The 16,223-nt window shown below is 45.8% G+C and overlaps 1 protein-coding gene across 8 annotated transcripts in view; it reads left to right on the top strand.

Moving 5' to 3' along the window:
* The window catches only part of SERCA (ATPase sarcoplasmic/endoplasmic reticulum Ca2+ transporting SERCA), a 148,364-nt gene extending 135,765 nt beyond the window's left edge, over positions 1–12,599 (top strand). For 6 of the 8 annotated variants that reach the window (XM_075685934.1, XM_075685937.1, XM_075685932.1 and 3 more), the window contains 4 exons: positions 798–915; positions 1,801–1,918; positions 8,059–8,130; positions 10,537–12,599. In XM_075685934.1, coding sequence (XP_075542049.1) covers positions 798–915; positions 1,801–1,918; positions 8,059–8,130; positions 10,537–10,568 — 340 coding nt within the window. In that variant the 3' untranslated portion in view covers positions 10,569–12,599. Of the gene's footprint in view, positions 1–797; positions 916–1,800; positions 3,690–8,058; positions 8,131–10,536 lie in introns of those variants that run through there. The other 2 variants (XM_075685940.1, XM_075685939.1) reach the window with 2 other exon arrangements.
* Positions 12,600–16,223: the final 3,624 nt, after the last annotated feature.

The following is a 16,223-nucleotide window of genomic DNA, read 5'->3' as shown; positions in this document are numbered from 1 at the left end:
CATTTTTATGTAGCACACATTGAGCAACACAAAGCTGTGTTAGGGAGTTTTTCCTATTGCTCTACAATTTTCTCATTGACACTTTTCATGTGATTGCAATATTCGAGAAGTTGATTAAGACTAAATTGAATTATGGGGTTTTACGTGCCAAAACCACAATCTGATCATGAGGCACGATGTAGTGGAGAACTCCTGACTAATTTTGACCAGCTGGGGCTTTAAGCCTATGTAATTAGGCAGAATGCAAAAAGCAATCTATCTCCAAACAACGGCAAACAACATTACCTTGAGTCCCGCCAGCTACATGGCTACATTTTTAGATCTCGCTGCATGATAATTGGGGCACTTGTTATAGTAGCATTTTTTTAATGTGTACTGGAGGAAGTTTTAAGTTCAAGCTGTAACTCAAGTAACATTTGTTCCTTTTTGGGAGGGGGGTAGGAATGGGGCTTTCTGTAACGTGAAATAGAAGTAAATGAGTTTTCCTTGATGTGAAACTGGTGTTTGGGCATTACAGGGTTACAAAATTTCATCTCCGTGGCATCGCTCGCAGTGTACTGTGCAGCCTCGTGACGTTAAACCACCAAAACCTAACTTATGTTATGAAGCTTATGTGGTGTAGTTGTAGCAAAGGCTCTAATTGAGTCATACCTGTAGTCGCAAAGGCTTCAGGCTCAAGCAAACAGCTACAGAATTTGCAGGGGGCCCATTTCCTTTCTTTTGTCCGTTCTTAAAGGTGACGCAGTGTTTGCCTTCCAGTTTCGCATTGTTGCTGACTAATTGTTGCACCTGTGCAGCTTGTCCGAGAACCAGTCTCTCCTGGTGATGCCTCCCTGGACCAACTTGTGGCTGGTGGCAGCCATGACTCTTTCCATGACACTTCACTTTGTTGTGCTGTACTGCGACATCCTCAATGTGAGTAGCGATTTCATCTCCATTGCCGCATGCTGTTGCCAAAGCCTGTTGTAGACCAAGTAGCCAAGACTTATTCCATACTGCCATATGTTATGCGCATTGTCTTTCTTGTGCAAGCATGTTCCGACTGCAGACTGATGCAGTGTTATAATCGGCCTACAGAGACGTAAACATTGATAGATGTTGCATTTGAGCACAGAAGTGCAGCATCTAACTAATGGTAAGACACGTCTGCCAGAACAGAATCAGTCTTTAATAGCTCTATCATTCTGACCCTCCCCTCTTGGAGTTCTGAACGAACATCGGGAACAGACCACCTGGCTGTTTAAAAGCACTATATGTGAAGTAACGTATTCATAAAGCTCATGTCTATTTCCAGTACTTATCAGTGCAAGCTCTGTACACAGTTGGTTATAGTGCAGGGCTAATCCCTTCTATAGTGTTTTCCTTCGAACGGTACATGTTCTTGCAATTGTTAGTGGCGATCAACAGCAAGTGCTAATGGTTGAACAGTTGGTGGTGGACTATTCTAGGCTGTACCATATGTAAGTGAAGTTTTGTTCCTTTATTCCGCATGAACTATCAGTGGTTTCATAAAATAATGTTTTAGAGACTGTCACAGTTATCTCAAATATGCAAACAGCTAACATCAATAGTACACACTGTGAAATGGATGCACACTGTATATTTCACATGTTGCATTGTACATGCACAGTGGTGACTGTCTTTTAAGTAGTATCTTTTGCAGCATTCTCTTTGAGGTCCGTTTAACCGAGTACAGGTAGCCATTGCGCATCGCTTGCAGTCTCCCATTTTTGTCCTAAAATTGATCTGCATCCATGGCCAGCGCTGACTTTTTTTTTTCTTTTTCCTCCTGCTGCGCAGACGGTGTTCTCTGTGTGCCCTCTGTCTGTGGCCGAGTGGTTTGCTGTCCTCAAGATGTCCATTCCGGTCATCATCCTCGACGAGACGATGAAGTTCATCGCCCGCAAGTTCATCGATGGTACACAGTATTACTATGAACTCTCCCTCCTGATGGGCACCTGGGTGGGATTTCTGGCCATTGCCCTCTACTGCCCAATCTGAGCAAAAAGAAAGCCACTCCTCTCGTCACCACCATCCCCTTTACCCCAGGCGCCTGCCTTCTTTTCCTCGAACGCCTCCAGCTGGATTGTTGTGGTCCTGTTTTTCATTTTTTTTCTCTCTCTCCCACCCTCATCAGCTTCATTCAATACCTTGACTTCTCCTCGCTCTCCCTGTGATGCGTTTGGGACTGCTGCTGCTCCTTGGCCAGACTACCACCACTGAACTGACAACTGACCTGTCTCACCTACTCTGTCCCTCGCGCTTTTTTTTTTCTTTTCTCCTAGTTCTTGACGGTTTTGAATGCCCCCTTTCCTCCCAACTACCTAACATCTTAGCGAGCGCCTCTCGCGTGTTGTGATCCCACCTTTCAGGTGGTGGCTGCACCTCTTGTTTCTGCGAATAGCCCCATCCCCTAAAGTTCTGGGGCCAGTCAAACCCCAAAAGCATTCGGCTTGCATCGGTGCAAATGGAACGCACCTGCGCATAGAAGGCGAGGAAGTCTTGGGGTACTGAAGTTGTGTGTGCGCTAGACTTTGGAAATGACGGGCGCTGTCGATAGCCGTGCAGCTGCCGCCTGAAATTGGCTGGATTTGAGGGGCCTCGCTACTGGTGTGACTGGTCTTAGCTGTAGCACGTGCTTGTGCGACAGGAAGAACTTCAGTGTTTTCTGGGAGGAGGAGGAGATGGTGCTGCTGCTGCGGCATGCAGTCTTTCGTTGTCTCTCTCTATCTCTCCGGCGCATTCTCTCGATGTCCTAGTGGCTAGCCTTAAAGTGAGTCTTCAAGTGCTATCTAGGCAGCGCAGGGAGCTTTCATTTTTAGCTTCAGTGGTTGGGTGGGTTGCCTTTGGGGTCACAACAGGGGGTCTGGATTTGTCCCTCGTTGTATGGTTTGCCTTGTAAATAGCCAATGGAAGCTTGTTTTGAAGGCCGGAATGTGCGCCGTCACAACTGTCTCACTCTTCACACGAATCTGCGTATCCTCGTTGTACGTTTGCCACAGAACTGGGTAGCCCAGTCTCTGATCCATTCGTCTTTCGTTCTTTTTTTTCCCCCTCTGACTGTTGTTGCACAATGAAGGTAGGAGGAAAACCTCTGGCTGAAGTGTGATCTGGTCTTGTTAGCATCGCCATTTAATTGTTCGCAGCGCGACGGTGTTTCCATGCTCCGGTTTGCAACGTTTTTTGTTGAGTTTGATAGATTTCGAGAAGCCTTGGCTGTGCGCCGGTTTTTCGCATTGTTCATTGCTGGTGCTGCTTCTGCTGCTGCTGCTGCTGCTGCTGTGGCTTTGGAGAGGACAAGAAGTGGTGGCAGCTTTGTGTACAGAAGAGTTTGTTGTGTGTGCCGCATTGTTGGGAAGCAGTCAGCTCTTCTTTTTCTGTTCGTCTCTCGTTTCCCGTGCTCGTCATGTTTTTTTTCCTTGCTTTGTGGCATCATGTAGCGGCTGCGCCGAATCTGTTTCGTCAACCTCGCTGTTTGTCTGACTTCTTTTTTTTTCGCCTAAATTTTTGTTATTGTGAAAGTGCAACAGACCTAAGACACTGTGTGGAGTGCTTTTTGTCTTTTTTAATTTTTTTTATGACACACCGAATGGGAAAAAAAGTGAGCAATGGGCTTGAAAAGAGGAGACAGAAACAAGTGGCATCAATAAAGCCGAGATGGAAGAAGAAAAAAAAAACTACTTTTTTGACCCCCTTGTTGTTGTCTTTGTTGAGTTGTTTCTTGTAGGAAGCTTGGTGCGAAAACGACGCGAGCAAACTTCGTCCTTGCGCAGTTTGGCTAGCCTCATGCAAGCAAGGGTCTGTGCAGACAGGTGCTCGGTTGCCTTGTTTGGCACCTTTTAATTAACGAAGTGCATACTGCAGCCTGCATACCGTGGTCTTCGTCAGTTGTTGGGTGAATTGGTGGTTGTTCTCGGCACTGCTGTCAACTGCATGCTATAGGGCATGCTGCCTTCCAGACTTGCCGCTCTCGCACCTTGCTTGGGGTTTTCTTTTTCTGTCTCGTTTCTGGTGATCCTTTTTGTTTGTATTTTTCTTCAGTGTGTGTGTGCGTGTGTGTGTGAGTGAGTGAGTGTGCGATAGTGAGTGAGTGTGTGATAGTGTGTGTGCATGCCAGTTTGCGATACCCGTTGACATGAATGCGTTGTGCAGCTTAGAGACTGCATTCAAGGATGTGGCCGCATTACTGGTAGCTGTTGCACACACAGTCGGCAGCATACAAGATTCTAATGATTTTCCGCCATCACCCTAAATAATGTAAATGCAGCTAGTTGTGAACAGGTTATTTCTTAATTATATCGTTGAACCCTGTTATAAGACATTTTTGATAACACTATACGGATGATATGTAGAAGACCAAAAATGTTTACAGTTCAATCCTGTTTCACCAAAATTCAGGCATGTTCAAGAAAAAAAAATATTTGTTGTTGACATCAGGAGCCTGTAAATAAACAAAGAAGAGAGAAAGAGCATGGCGGGGATGTGAACATGAAAACGCAGGTGATGGGAACATGAAAACACATTAACGAATTCTGCTTGCGGAAATTAGCGTTGACTGTACCTCTTCATTTTTCTGACTGTTTGGGAGGGGGGTGGTGGGGGGACAGCACCACTGACATGTCTGCATGAGTCGGTGCTTGGTAATTCCATCGTTGAGCATGCTTAGCATAATGTTTAGAGCGTCAATAATAATCAGTGTAGGTATTGCACTTCATGGAGGAATACGTGGCACATCGATGCACAGGTAATGCCCGTAGGTCGTCTTTGCTGTGCGCACTTTCTACGATATTGCCGTTCAGTATTTCTTAAATTGCTGTATGCAAGAACTGTGATAAACACTGCTCTCACTGAGTATTTATTTGGCAGATCAGAATGTTGTGCCAGGACTCTGCAAGCATGGTTGTGCAGGAAGGCACTGCAGAATTCGACGTAGCAGGATTCAACTGTATGTGAACATGCTAATGGCATAGCCTAAATTGCTGCTTGATGAGATGGCAACTGTATCAACACATCAGCAGGGTTCTACTGTTGAGGTTCAGGTGATGGTCGGTTGTCGGTTACATTGAGGATCAGCATTAGATAAAGACGATAGACACTTAAGGGAAGCAAGCCTTGCCTCGCTAACTTGCCTGTATGCTTCCCCACATTGTGGTAGCAAAGGCGAGTCTTCGAGCGCTGCGGCGATTTGCATGCAGAATGATTTGAGGGTGTGTGCTCTTAATAATGAGATGACATTCTTGAACTGTACAGAACTGTATGCTTAGGTGTTCATGTGCTTGTTCATTTTCTGCCGTGTTGGTCGCCACAAAAGTTTTCAGAACATAGTAGTCATGACAATAGAGGTAATTTGCATATCTAGGTGCGCACACTTGTGCTTGAGACATTATAGAGCTTTAGTTTTGTGCTGTACATTCAGGTTGCAGGTAGTTTGTTTTCCAGTGATAGCTGGTCGCAATCTAACTTCACGCCTTTGCTGTTGCTTAGATGTGTTGACCCGCATGCTGCATGGCATTCTGTATATAGATTTTTTTTTAATCTCGCAGTTCTTGGTGTGCTAAAAAGAGAAAGCACTGGGCAAGTGCTTAAGTACTTGTTTTTAGAAAATTGAGAAGGAAAAGCAGGCAGTACTTTATGTGAAACTAGGCTCCCAGTGAATATTTGGCTGATATTCCTGACAGTATTGCGTTATGTAGCAGGGTGCCGGAAAAAAATTTTTTCGTTCTGGTTTTAGTTTTGTACCGGTGAAAAAAAAGTTCATTTCCATGTCTGCTCTGTAATGAAAAAAAAATTTGCCATAACAGTTGATAATGGTTTTGGTTCTCATCCAAGAATTTTCAAAACAACGTAATCATAATAAATGCTTTCTCAATAAGTGAATTGGGAATTCTCTGATCATGCTCGGAACCTTGGGTCAATGCAGAGCATGATCTCAAAAGCAGCACGTCATCGAGCGTACTCTGCGAAATACGAGGCTGCTGTTCCGATAAAATGAGCATAAATGAATGATGCAACTTTGGTTGTACCTGTAGAAAACTAAATAAGCTCGTCAGTGCACAAGCTCTGGGTCTTGTTATGATGCCAATCTGCTAGTACACTAAATGGCACGCTTGGATTAGGGGAGCGCTCGATCAACTACTGCTCGCACTATCCCTGCCTGAGATACATGCTTATGCGAACCCCCAAGATGCACTTTAATGCTGACGTTGCCCGACGTCTGTTTCGGATTGCTAGCTTTCCCCTTAAACCAATAACCGACAAGTATTTCGGTTTCACTTCAAAACAAAATAAGTGATGTTTCGGTTACATTTTCGTTATGGCGAAAAATGTTTTTTCGTCTTTTTTTTTTTTTTTTCATTTCGTTCCGACACATATTTAGTGACGAAGATTGTTTAAAAATGTCCCGATACTGGTGTGCAGATTGTCTGCACATATTTCATTAGCGTCCTGCAAATGATCAAAATACCGAGTGTCTTACTGTGCAAGATATTGCATAGACTGTCTCTTCTTTTTTTTTTTTAGATAAACACATTTTTTTTGTTTACCCCGTGGCTTCTTCGTTCAGAGAATTTGTGTGCAGTTGCGCTAGTTTGCAGTTATGTTGCAGCTTGTGTATAGTGTGCACTGATTTTGTCAGTGTTGTCTGACGTGAAGCACTGTTTGTTTACCTCTCTTGTAGAAGTGTGCAGCATCTAATCCTTTAAAGAGTTTGCTTGCATCAATTGGGTAAATGCTAGTGCGGTGTTTGCTGGTGCATGGGCCTGAATGGAGAATGCTTTTCCAGTGGCATGCGGCAGCGGCTTCTTTTCGACCAAACACTGGTGTCGTCAAAGCTGCAGGGATTACATTGACGTAATTCGGGGCATGCTTACTAAAAGCTTGCTAAACGCCATGTTGCTGCGAAAGTTTATGCATCTGGCTAAAGGGAGCCTAAGTGATGTGGCATTGTCGCTGAAAGCACCGAGGTGGCTTAATTTTTAGAGAAGGCAGACTTTTTTTTAGTGAGTGACTTCCAGTTTGCAGTGAACTGGTCCTGAAGGCAGTTCCCACTTGTGTCAGAGCTTACATGCAGTCTTCACATTTGACAAAGTGCCTGCGAATTTAACGTTTGACCAAAAATATTTCCTGTCCCCATGTGCGATTCACTGTGGATGAAATATTACCAGTCTTTTAACTTCTGTGTTGAAAGTTGCCAGTGAAATGCACGTGTTGCTGTACCGACACATCTGGGGGCTACAATGCCATTAGTGACATCTACAGGGTCCTGAGTATTTCACTGCGAGAGTTTGAAAAAAAAGATATTGCTCTCACCACTGCACTGTTCTTGCTCAAATTTTGCAGAAGGATCTTATTTTGGAGTCTGTGTTATTTAGTACAACACTTGGCGCTGCCACGTGTGATCCGCTCCTGGAACAGGCGACTGCCCTCCCTGAAACGCTGCTTTGGGCAGCTGACAGCAGGCGGCGACACAAGTTTATGCTTGCACCATCGCGGCAGCAGCTTGCATCCCCACATGCGCAGCAAATTTGCAATTTTTTCTTAAAAACCAGGCAGTTAACTGTGCTAAGTGTTATAATAAATGAGGTGCACTCCAAAGTGCGATCTTGCTGCAAAATTTGAGCAAGAACAGTGCAGTGGTGAGTGCAAAATGTTTTTTCGAACAGGCACAGTGAAATATTCAGGACCATGTATAACTGCATTAGTTACAGGGGAAGCTACAGCTAATATTGTGAGGTGCAGGTTTGCTAGTTACCAGCCATTGCGAGCACGGACTTGCAGTGTTTTTTGACAAGTGCTGGCAGTCCAGCAGCAGAAATGTATGTGTCGATCGGCAAATTCTTTGGGTAGTAATTGGTGCTTAATTTTGCGTTTGCCATTTAATGAGATGCATAAGCTTTCCATTATGGAGTGTACGTTTGTCACGAGGGTGCCTACCCCCCATTGGCCAGGTTGGTCGAGAAGAGGTGGTGCCAGACCTTGTGGTGAGGGGGTGTGCCTTGACAGCTGCTCGTGAATCACCTGGGTTGTTTGGTTTTTTTCTTCGCTCGTTTGTTCTAACAGCATCGGATCAGAGTGCATACCGCACGCGTCCCGCTATGCCCCCTCCAAGGAAGAAATGCATGACTGGCCCAGGTACAGCCCAGAGTTCATCCCAGTTTGTCCTTAGGATTTTAGCACCTTACACTTCTCCTTCGACACCCACTCTACCTCTGACTGCAAGCATTGTCTCCTGCGCTTTGTTACTCCTCTTTTTCTCTTGGCTGCTTTTCATGAAAGGCCATGTACGCTTCGTTTGTGTGGGCTACCTATCGATGTGATGGCAGTGAATTCTGAAAATTTGCATATACTAGGGCACCTGGTAACTAAGTTTTGTTATGTAAAGTGTGAGCTCATCTTTCGCCCTTTGTATTTTTGCAAAGATATACCGATGGTATGGTAAACCTACGGGCTCCAGTAAAAAGAACTTAGGTGCCTTCTGCGCACTTATCTGTTCTACCAGTGTCGTATGAAAGCGATTAGTAGCTGGTCTTGAAGGTTGCTGAACATTGATGGTAGCCCACTCGTTACTGCATTACACTGGCCATGAAAGTAGAAAATTTTCATGAACGTTAGGGAATTATTGTGAGGAGCCTGGAGGCAGACTGGTGAAACTGATCATATTGTGCAAGCCCTCAATGCACATCGGTTAAACAGCCGTGTTAACTATGTTTAAGCTCTTAGGGCCTGGTGCAGTTATGTTACATGAGAAATCTAACTGCACTTATTTTGTTAATCATAGCAACTGCATATGTAAATGCTGTTAGGTTTGTCTTGTAAATGTACATAACTGGTGGTAGACTGTAACAGAGGTACAACTTAACAGCAGTTAGTGTGCCATGTAAGCTTTAGTTGTGCAGCCAAACTCGATTATAACAAATGAGCTTGCGTCCCAGTATCTTTGCCCAAACTGTAGTGGTATTTCTTGTATACAGATTTTTGTCTACTGTGGAGAAAGGCGAGAAAGAAATTCATTTAAAATGCACGTTGTAGGCAGCATTTTCGATTAACTGTTTCTGAGCGTCACTAAAAACGATGTTCTCGATGTGCGGGATAGAGTACACCTGCTCCAGTTCACCTTAAGAAAGTAAGAAAAAAAAAAGCCTTTATGCAGCGTTTGTGGCACGTAAGCGGCTTATGGCACAGGCAGTTGAAGGCCCGATTTGTGAGGAAGTTATTTTACGCAAGTATTGGTCAACGAGTTTCACGTGTTCGATATAAAGGATAATTCGCTTTATGCGAGTGTTCTCGAGTGCGACTGCAAGACCCTTTATCTGTGGTCATTACCAGTTTCTATGGCCATGTTGCTGCTGCTGCGAAAGGTAAGGTGCGTGGCGTCAGCATCGACAGCAGGCGTACAAAATAAAATTGTTCGGCACGAGCGATCGCGCGCGACGCCACTTCAGCAACGGTAGTAGTAGTGTCGATCGCGATCGCTCCTTGCGCGGAAGCCACACAGTGCAGCTATTCACGTTACGGCCGCAATGAAGTGAAAGTCGGTAGACTTTGAACTGTGATAGCGTCGGCGCGTCTCTTATCCGTGCGGCGGACAAATGGCGGGGGCGCTCGCTGTTTTACGACTAGCGTTTACGATCGCGAAGCGTACGTGCCGAGTGGGCAGTTACCGGCCGCATTATTTTTCGGAGGAAACGGTTGTGCGACAGGGTTGTGCGACTGCGAATGACTCGCAGCTGTCTGGAAACGCGGGTGCGTGTTTCGACGTCGTGTCCCAATCGGTACCCTTGATCGCAATGCTATCCGGCCGCGCTCGCTGCGTGACTGCGTGATTCGAAAGTGGAAGCGTTACGTGCGAACGGGATTCACTCCCCCCTCCCCCCCTTTTTTTCCGCTTCGAGGATTAGCGCGCGCGCGTCCGGTGCGCACCATAGCAACGGACTTGCATGATGCGAATGCGTCCCCTTCACGAGCTGGATTAACCTTCCTAAGCGCATCCATCCGATCGGTACAGTCGTGTTTTAAACATGTATGCTTACTATAATGCAGTTGTGGGTATGGGCTTTCACCGGTATGTATATCGGCGTGGCCATCACCTAATGGATATGGCGGTGCGCTGTTACCGCGGGCGACGTCACGCTGAATAAGCCGGAATGAAATACGCTTCGTTTGGATTGTCGCAGCCAAGCAAGCAGTTTGGCTAGCCAGAAAATTTCCTACCACCCTTAGCGCGCATATGTTTGCGGCTCATGCTTTATTCAAGCAACGCCCTGCTAACGTGAAACGATACGCGTTTTGATATTGTCGTGTAGCAGCGCTTGCCAGAGAGGAAACTATTTTTGTTTTCTGTCATTTCTTTGTCTGCACTACGCCTTTCCTGCTTTTGCTCTCTTCGGTCTTTCCTCATTATTTCTTTCAGTTGCGCATGCACTTAGCACTCTTGGTATTTTCAGTTCGTAGCGTACGTGTTTTGTTTGGTTTCAGTGCTTTAGTTTTGTGTTCCTTTCTTCTTTTTTTCTTTCTCTCCCCTGTTCACTCCCCCCACAGTTGCCCCCGAAGCCCAGAAGAAGAAGAACTAGACGGACAAGGGGGGAAAAACAAAGCCAACGAAATGAAAAATTGTGCGCGCCCCCCTTCTTTGCACGAACTGTTGGGCGACTATGAGAAGACTCCAGCCGTGCGGGGAAAACGTGAACAACTCTCTTCGTTAGTGAATTGTGTGACCTCAGAAACTTGTAGTAGTGCATGTTCTCGTTAGCGGTGAATTCAACTTTTCCTCTCTGGTCCTGTTTTTTTTTTTCTTTTTTTCGTATTGCTCCGGTCAATCCCTTTTTTTCTTTTTCTTTTCCTTTTCTTGTTTCTTTTTTTTTTCGTTTGAATGCTCCCAGAGCTTTCTTACAGTTATTGACATTGCAATGTAAGGCGCGTCTTATGTATCCGAAGAAGAAAACACGCACGTCGCAGACGTCAGGCGCGTGCCGTGCACGGTTTCATCCCAAAAAGTTAACGCACACATCCCTTGTTTATTTCATTTGTGTGGCCTTTCTCGAGTTTTAAGTGTCTATACCGAGGCTCCGTGCCCGTATTAAGAGACCGTTTTTTTTTTTTCCCGGGTGTGCAATATAGGAATTCATTAATATAATGATCTTTAGAGGATACGGAACTAACCAAATACGGTGGTGTCGGCCGTGCCCCCCTCCATAGTGGGCCCAGTTTTCGTCTGCTATGCGTGGGCGTCGTCTGGAAGTTGCGCGCCGGCCGCACCCACCATTCCAAGAAAAAACACGAGCCCGAACAAAAAAATATACATATGTAAACAACTCTGCGAAAAGCTTAGGACGGCGTTGGCTTCAAAAAGCTCGTCGTGTGAGCTCTGCCGGGAATTTAAAAAAACGACGGTCGTCGGAACGCACAGCCATCACGTGTACCATCTCATTCCCAGTTCCTGTATCCTGTCTTTCTCCTATGTGTGTGTGCCCACCACTTCTGTTAATTTAAAACCGAGAGAGCGGCATTTTGGGCAAAAAAAGAAAAAGAGAAAATACAGCTCGTGTACCACTACTGCACGCGTTGTGTGTTCTCAACGTAGGGATGTTCGAAATGACTTTTTTTTTTATCCATTTTGCTCACTTCTGTTGTATAGTTGAGCCTTCTTTCGTGGTCGTCTTACACATTTTTTTTTCCCTCACTGCTTGATCGTGTGTACATGTCAGATCTGGCGTATTATTGTTTTGATGTGCTACTTTGCGTGAAAGGAAAAGAAAGATAAATAGATATTCTTCATCGGAAGTGCACCGCTAAGCGAAGGCAGTATAGCCGGCCTAGTCTGGGAATCGAGGGAGTTGGGAGGAAAAAGGAAAACGTGGGGAAAGATGGAGGACGACCGTTGCCTCCTCGTGAGCGCGTGACGTGTAAAAATTGCCGCCCATCGGTCGCAGAAGGCTTCGCATGCACCGCGACTCGGAGGAGACGACCACAAACGAAAAGTGCGCTAGAAAAAAAAAAAAAAAAAACGGAAGACAGTGGTAGGTTACCGTGGCGGTCGTCTCGGAGGCCTCGGCGCAGACGGCAAGGTTAGCCCTCCATTAGCGATAGATCACGCTCGCTACACGTGTTCGATAAAAGAGCACGACTACATGCCTTAGGTGAGGCGCGCGGTTTTCGCTCGCCGCAGGTATACGTGCACATCGCGTACGCGCCCGTTCGGTGCTCTTTGCTTTGCGAACGAGATTTTTTGAGATTAACAGAGACCCAAGGAGGAGGGAAAAGGGAGGCGACTGCGGCGCGACGCGACAGACGGCGCGCGCCGACAAGGAAGACTAAAACGGGCCGGCCGTCGCGTAGCGCACCATGTCGGTGTACACGTCCTTCGTTCCCGCGGACTTTCACTCGTCTCTCGACCACTTGTGATATATGTTAGCTCTCTGTGTCCACGTCCCACCGACCCCCCACCTTCTTGCCACCACCACCACCAACCACCACTTCACATTTGCCCCTGCCCCCTCCTCCTCAATCGGAATGGGAAAGAGACCGTTTTGTACAGACCGGTGTGGACGGAGGTCAACCGTGTACCATAATAGAGAGAATAAAACACGACTCCTCTAAACGTCTTCGTGTACTTCACTGCATTCCTTGCGTATGTCAAGGGAAACCTGCTTTCAAGAGTCATCCGTGAGCCGTCAAAGAGATTCAGGTAAGCATGATGTGGCTTTGCTGCCGAAAGAGATTTCGAAGTGAGTGAGTGAGTGACTTATTTAAAAGGATTTCACTTCGGTTTAATCGCGTAAAGGAAGGCAAAATGGCGGCTCCAGCGAAAATGAGGGAAGTCACGGAATCGGCCTTTCCTTGATTCCGGAGTAAAAGGCCTGCACACACACACACATTTTATATATATATATATATATATATATATATATATATATATATATATATATATATATATATATATATATATATATATATATATATATATATATATATATTATATATAATCAGCCCTTTAATTACACACGATCAAGGACGGACGTGGACCACGACTGGGTCGTGGTAATATGGAAGCGAAAGCGCTACGAATCAAAGTACGGTTGCTTCCGATTGAAAGCTGAAATGTCGCACAGTGGCAGACAAGAAAGCAACAAAATTGCCAAACATGCTCTAGGGAAGACAGCACCTTCCTTCCTTCCTTTGCAGCCGCTGCGCGACGTATGGGACACGTGAACTAAAGTGGAACTATAATACTTAGTCGGTCGGGATATACAAGTGGCTGTAGCCTCCTTTTGCTCGTGTTATCCATCCTCTCTCGTATCCTCATCTTTACTTCTATTCCCCGACCGCCCTCTCCTGGCAGCCATTCAGGTGTCGGCCGTAATTCTATGCAGTTACAACGCGAGCAACTGTTCACGTCCTCCAATTTTCACCTATATAACAAAACCAACTGCTGCTACTCCGTCCATCACGACTGCGACACCCATATTTGTGCAGTCGATAGTTGCTTCCAGCTGGAGCGGTACGAGCTGTCGGTCGATCACTTTCGTTGATATATACAGGGTGTCCAAGTATTTCCCTGATTAAAAACATGCAGAAGGCAGAAAATATATGACACGTACATAGACACACATATTTTTGTCTTGAAGAGCACGTATTCAAGTTTTTGTGCACACACACACAATTATGAATTTCGACGTGTGCTCCTTTCGTTGGCCGAAGGATATCCAGGCGATATTCCAGCTCCAGCCATGTGTTGGTCAACATTTCGTGATGGGTGGGTGTTATGACGTCAGTAATTCTACGCCGTAATGCTGCGATATCGTTTACTGGTGTTTGGTAAACCTGGTCCTTGGCATAACCCCAAAGGAAGAAATCCAGTGTTATATGCCCGCGGTTACTGCGGTGGCTGGGCCCACCACGCCCGATTTATCTTTCCGGAAATGTTGCATCCAAATAGTATGTATACACAAAAACTTAATTGAATATGTCACATGCCATTAAAGATAAAAGATGTGTCTATGTGTCATATTTTCTGCCTTCTGCATGTTTGTAATCAGGGGAAGGCTTCTGGCCAGGACACCAGGCCTGTATAAGGACTTCAGTTTGTCCTAGTTGGTGTTCACTGCATATCAAATTGACCGCAAACAAGGACGGGGACAGCGGAAGAGAACACAAAAACAACACACCGTGTTGTTTTTGTGTTCTCTTCCGCTGTCCCCGTCTTTATTTGCGGTCCATATGATATATGCACCCTGCATATCGCATTCGACGGACGCCGATTTGACCAGTGGGCAGGACATTCATTACTATCTAGTGAGCTCACGTCACACAAATGGGGAATGACCCTTACATGTAATTCACTGAGAATACGACCCCTGCTACTGAGTAGTAACGTTTGCTCCAACCAATGCAATAATTTTGCAAAAGTTACGTCCCAAGCTCCAGATGAAAATTGACTGCAAGTCGAACGCATATTCCGGGTGTACCAGTTAACTTGGACCAATATTAAAAAAAAAAGAAAAAGAACCAAGAGCTCTAGAGAAATCGCACAGACTGCATAGTAGCCGTAGTCATGTATACTTACAGCCAGTATTTTTGTCCATCACGAAGTATTGTTTTTAATTAGTGAACGTTTTAGTTATTACTTGAATCGCAAATATATCCATTGCAAAGTTGTAGGGCACCTCAAGTAACCTCCGAATCAAGCATTTGTTTCGTGCTCAGCTTAACATAGCTTTTCTTTTTTTTTTTTTTCGAGAAAGACGAGCGCGCGAAACATTCAAAATACGAAAGAGACGCGCTCGCGCGCCGCTACTCAAGCGCTCGCAAGCGAATAGCAACGGATACACGACTAGCGGCGGCAGCTCGATACAGGGCCTCACGCTATGTCATGGTCGCGGCATCATGAGAACACGCCGCTGACGCATTGACAAGCGTAGCGGAGCCGTAGGGAAGAGGAAGGGGATCCTGAAGCCCGGAAACCGTGACGGCACATTTTTGGGACTAATTTTGCGCACTCATCTTGTTCTGTAGATAGGCGCGCCCGGAACGTACGTTCCTTTTGTTCCCTTTGGCAATAGAAACAAACCTTGCGCAGGCTATGTCCATGTAATGCGTTTTGGCGGGTCTGCGCGGCCAGCTTATGGCGTCGTCGATTGGGTAAATCATTCTTGCTTGACGCGTCAGTGCGTAGATAAATAACGGGAGACCTCAACGGTAACACGCCAGTGACCTGCTCTTCAAGGAGAGTCATGCCATTCAAGAGTGATCAGAAAACTAAAATGATCCTGTCTCTGGGGGCGGTGCGCGACGACAAGAGGAAGGCAGCCAAGCTATTCCGGATGTGGCATTGTGGAGGACGTCCTACACTCTTAAGCAAATGTACACTCTTTGGGGTGTATATTTGCCACACAACGATAATCGTAATCTGTCTTGCTTGGGCTTCCTTCCTTGAAAACGCTGCGCTCGCTACTTTCCTGTAGAGAATGCTCCGTCATGCTGATAACGGGCATGCTGTTCGTGACTTGGAAGTACCGGGCTCCCCGCGTTAAAGGAAATGTGGATAAGACAGATGTAGATTATTGTTGTGCGGCAAAAGGGTGTAATTTTGCTTAACATAGTGTAGTCCATCAACAATAATTAGAGCGTACAAAGTCCTTTTCGAGACAGAAAGCGACACAGGGCTGCGACGGTAGTTTAGGAAACGGAAATGGATGTCTTGGCATTCTTTGCTGCTAACCCTCACGGTAGTGTGCGCGACGCCAGTGCGGAGGCCGGAACCTCAAGGTCATCAGGGTGGAGGATTTAAGAAAAAAAAAGTTGTACGCACTCATACCATGCACATCTTCCTCAAAAACTTGAGGACCGAAATTTTGAAAACATACTTGACTTCACCAATTGCATTTTCACGAAAGGTGAAGAACCGGACTTTCCCACTCGCATGCTTTGGACGAATGAGGCTAATTCCTCCAGAAACGCACAAGTTAATCTTCACAAGGCGCACTATACTGGAGTGATAGGAACCCCTACTGGCTTGCACAAACACAACGCCAATACTAACGGTCGTTTAATATGTCGTGTGGTATTTTTTATGGCAACATCATCAGACCTATCCTTTCTGACAACACACTAACGACACAACTCTACATCAACAACATGCTCGAGGGCCCCGTGAATGACGTCTGTTGCAACTTTCCACTTGCGCACCTTCGGAACATCTGGTTGCAACACGATGGTGCTCCTGCACA

The sequence above is a fragment of the Dermacentor variabilis genome, chromosome 3 (genome assembly GCF_050947875.1).
Source record: "Dermacentor variabilis isolate Ectoservices chromosome 3, ASM5094787v1, whole genome shotgun sequence".
NCBI classification, from domain to species: domain Eukaryota; kingdom Metazoa; phylum Arthropoda; class Arachnida; order Ixodida; family Ixodidae; genus Dermacentor; species Dermacentor variabilis.
The sequence above is the reverse complement of the archived record's forward strand: the minus strand, read 5'-3'. Positions and strand labels throughout refer to the sequence as shown.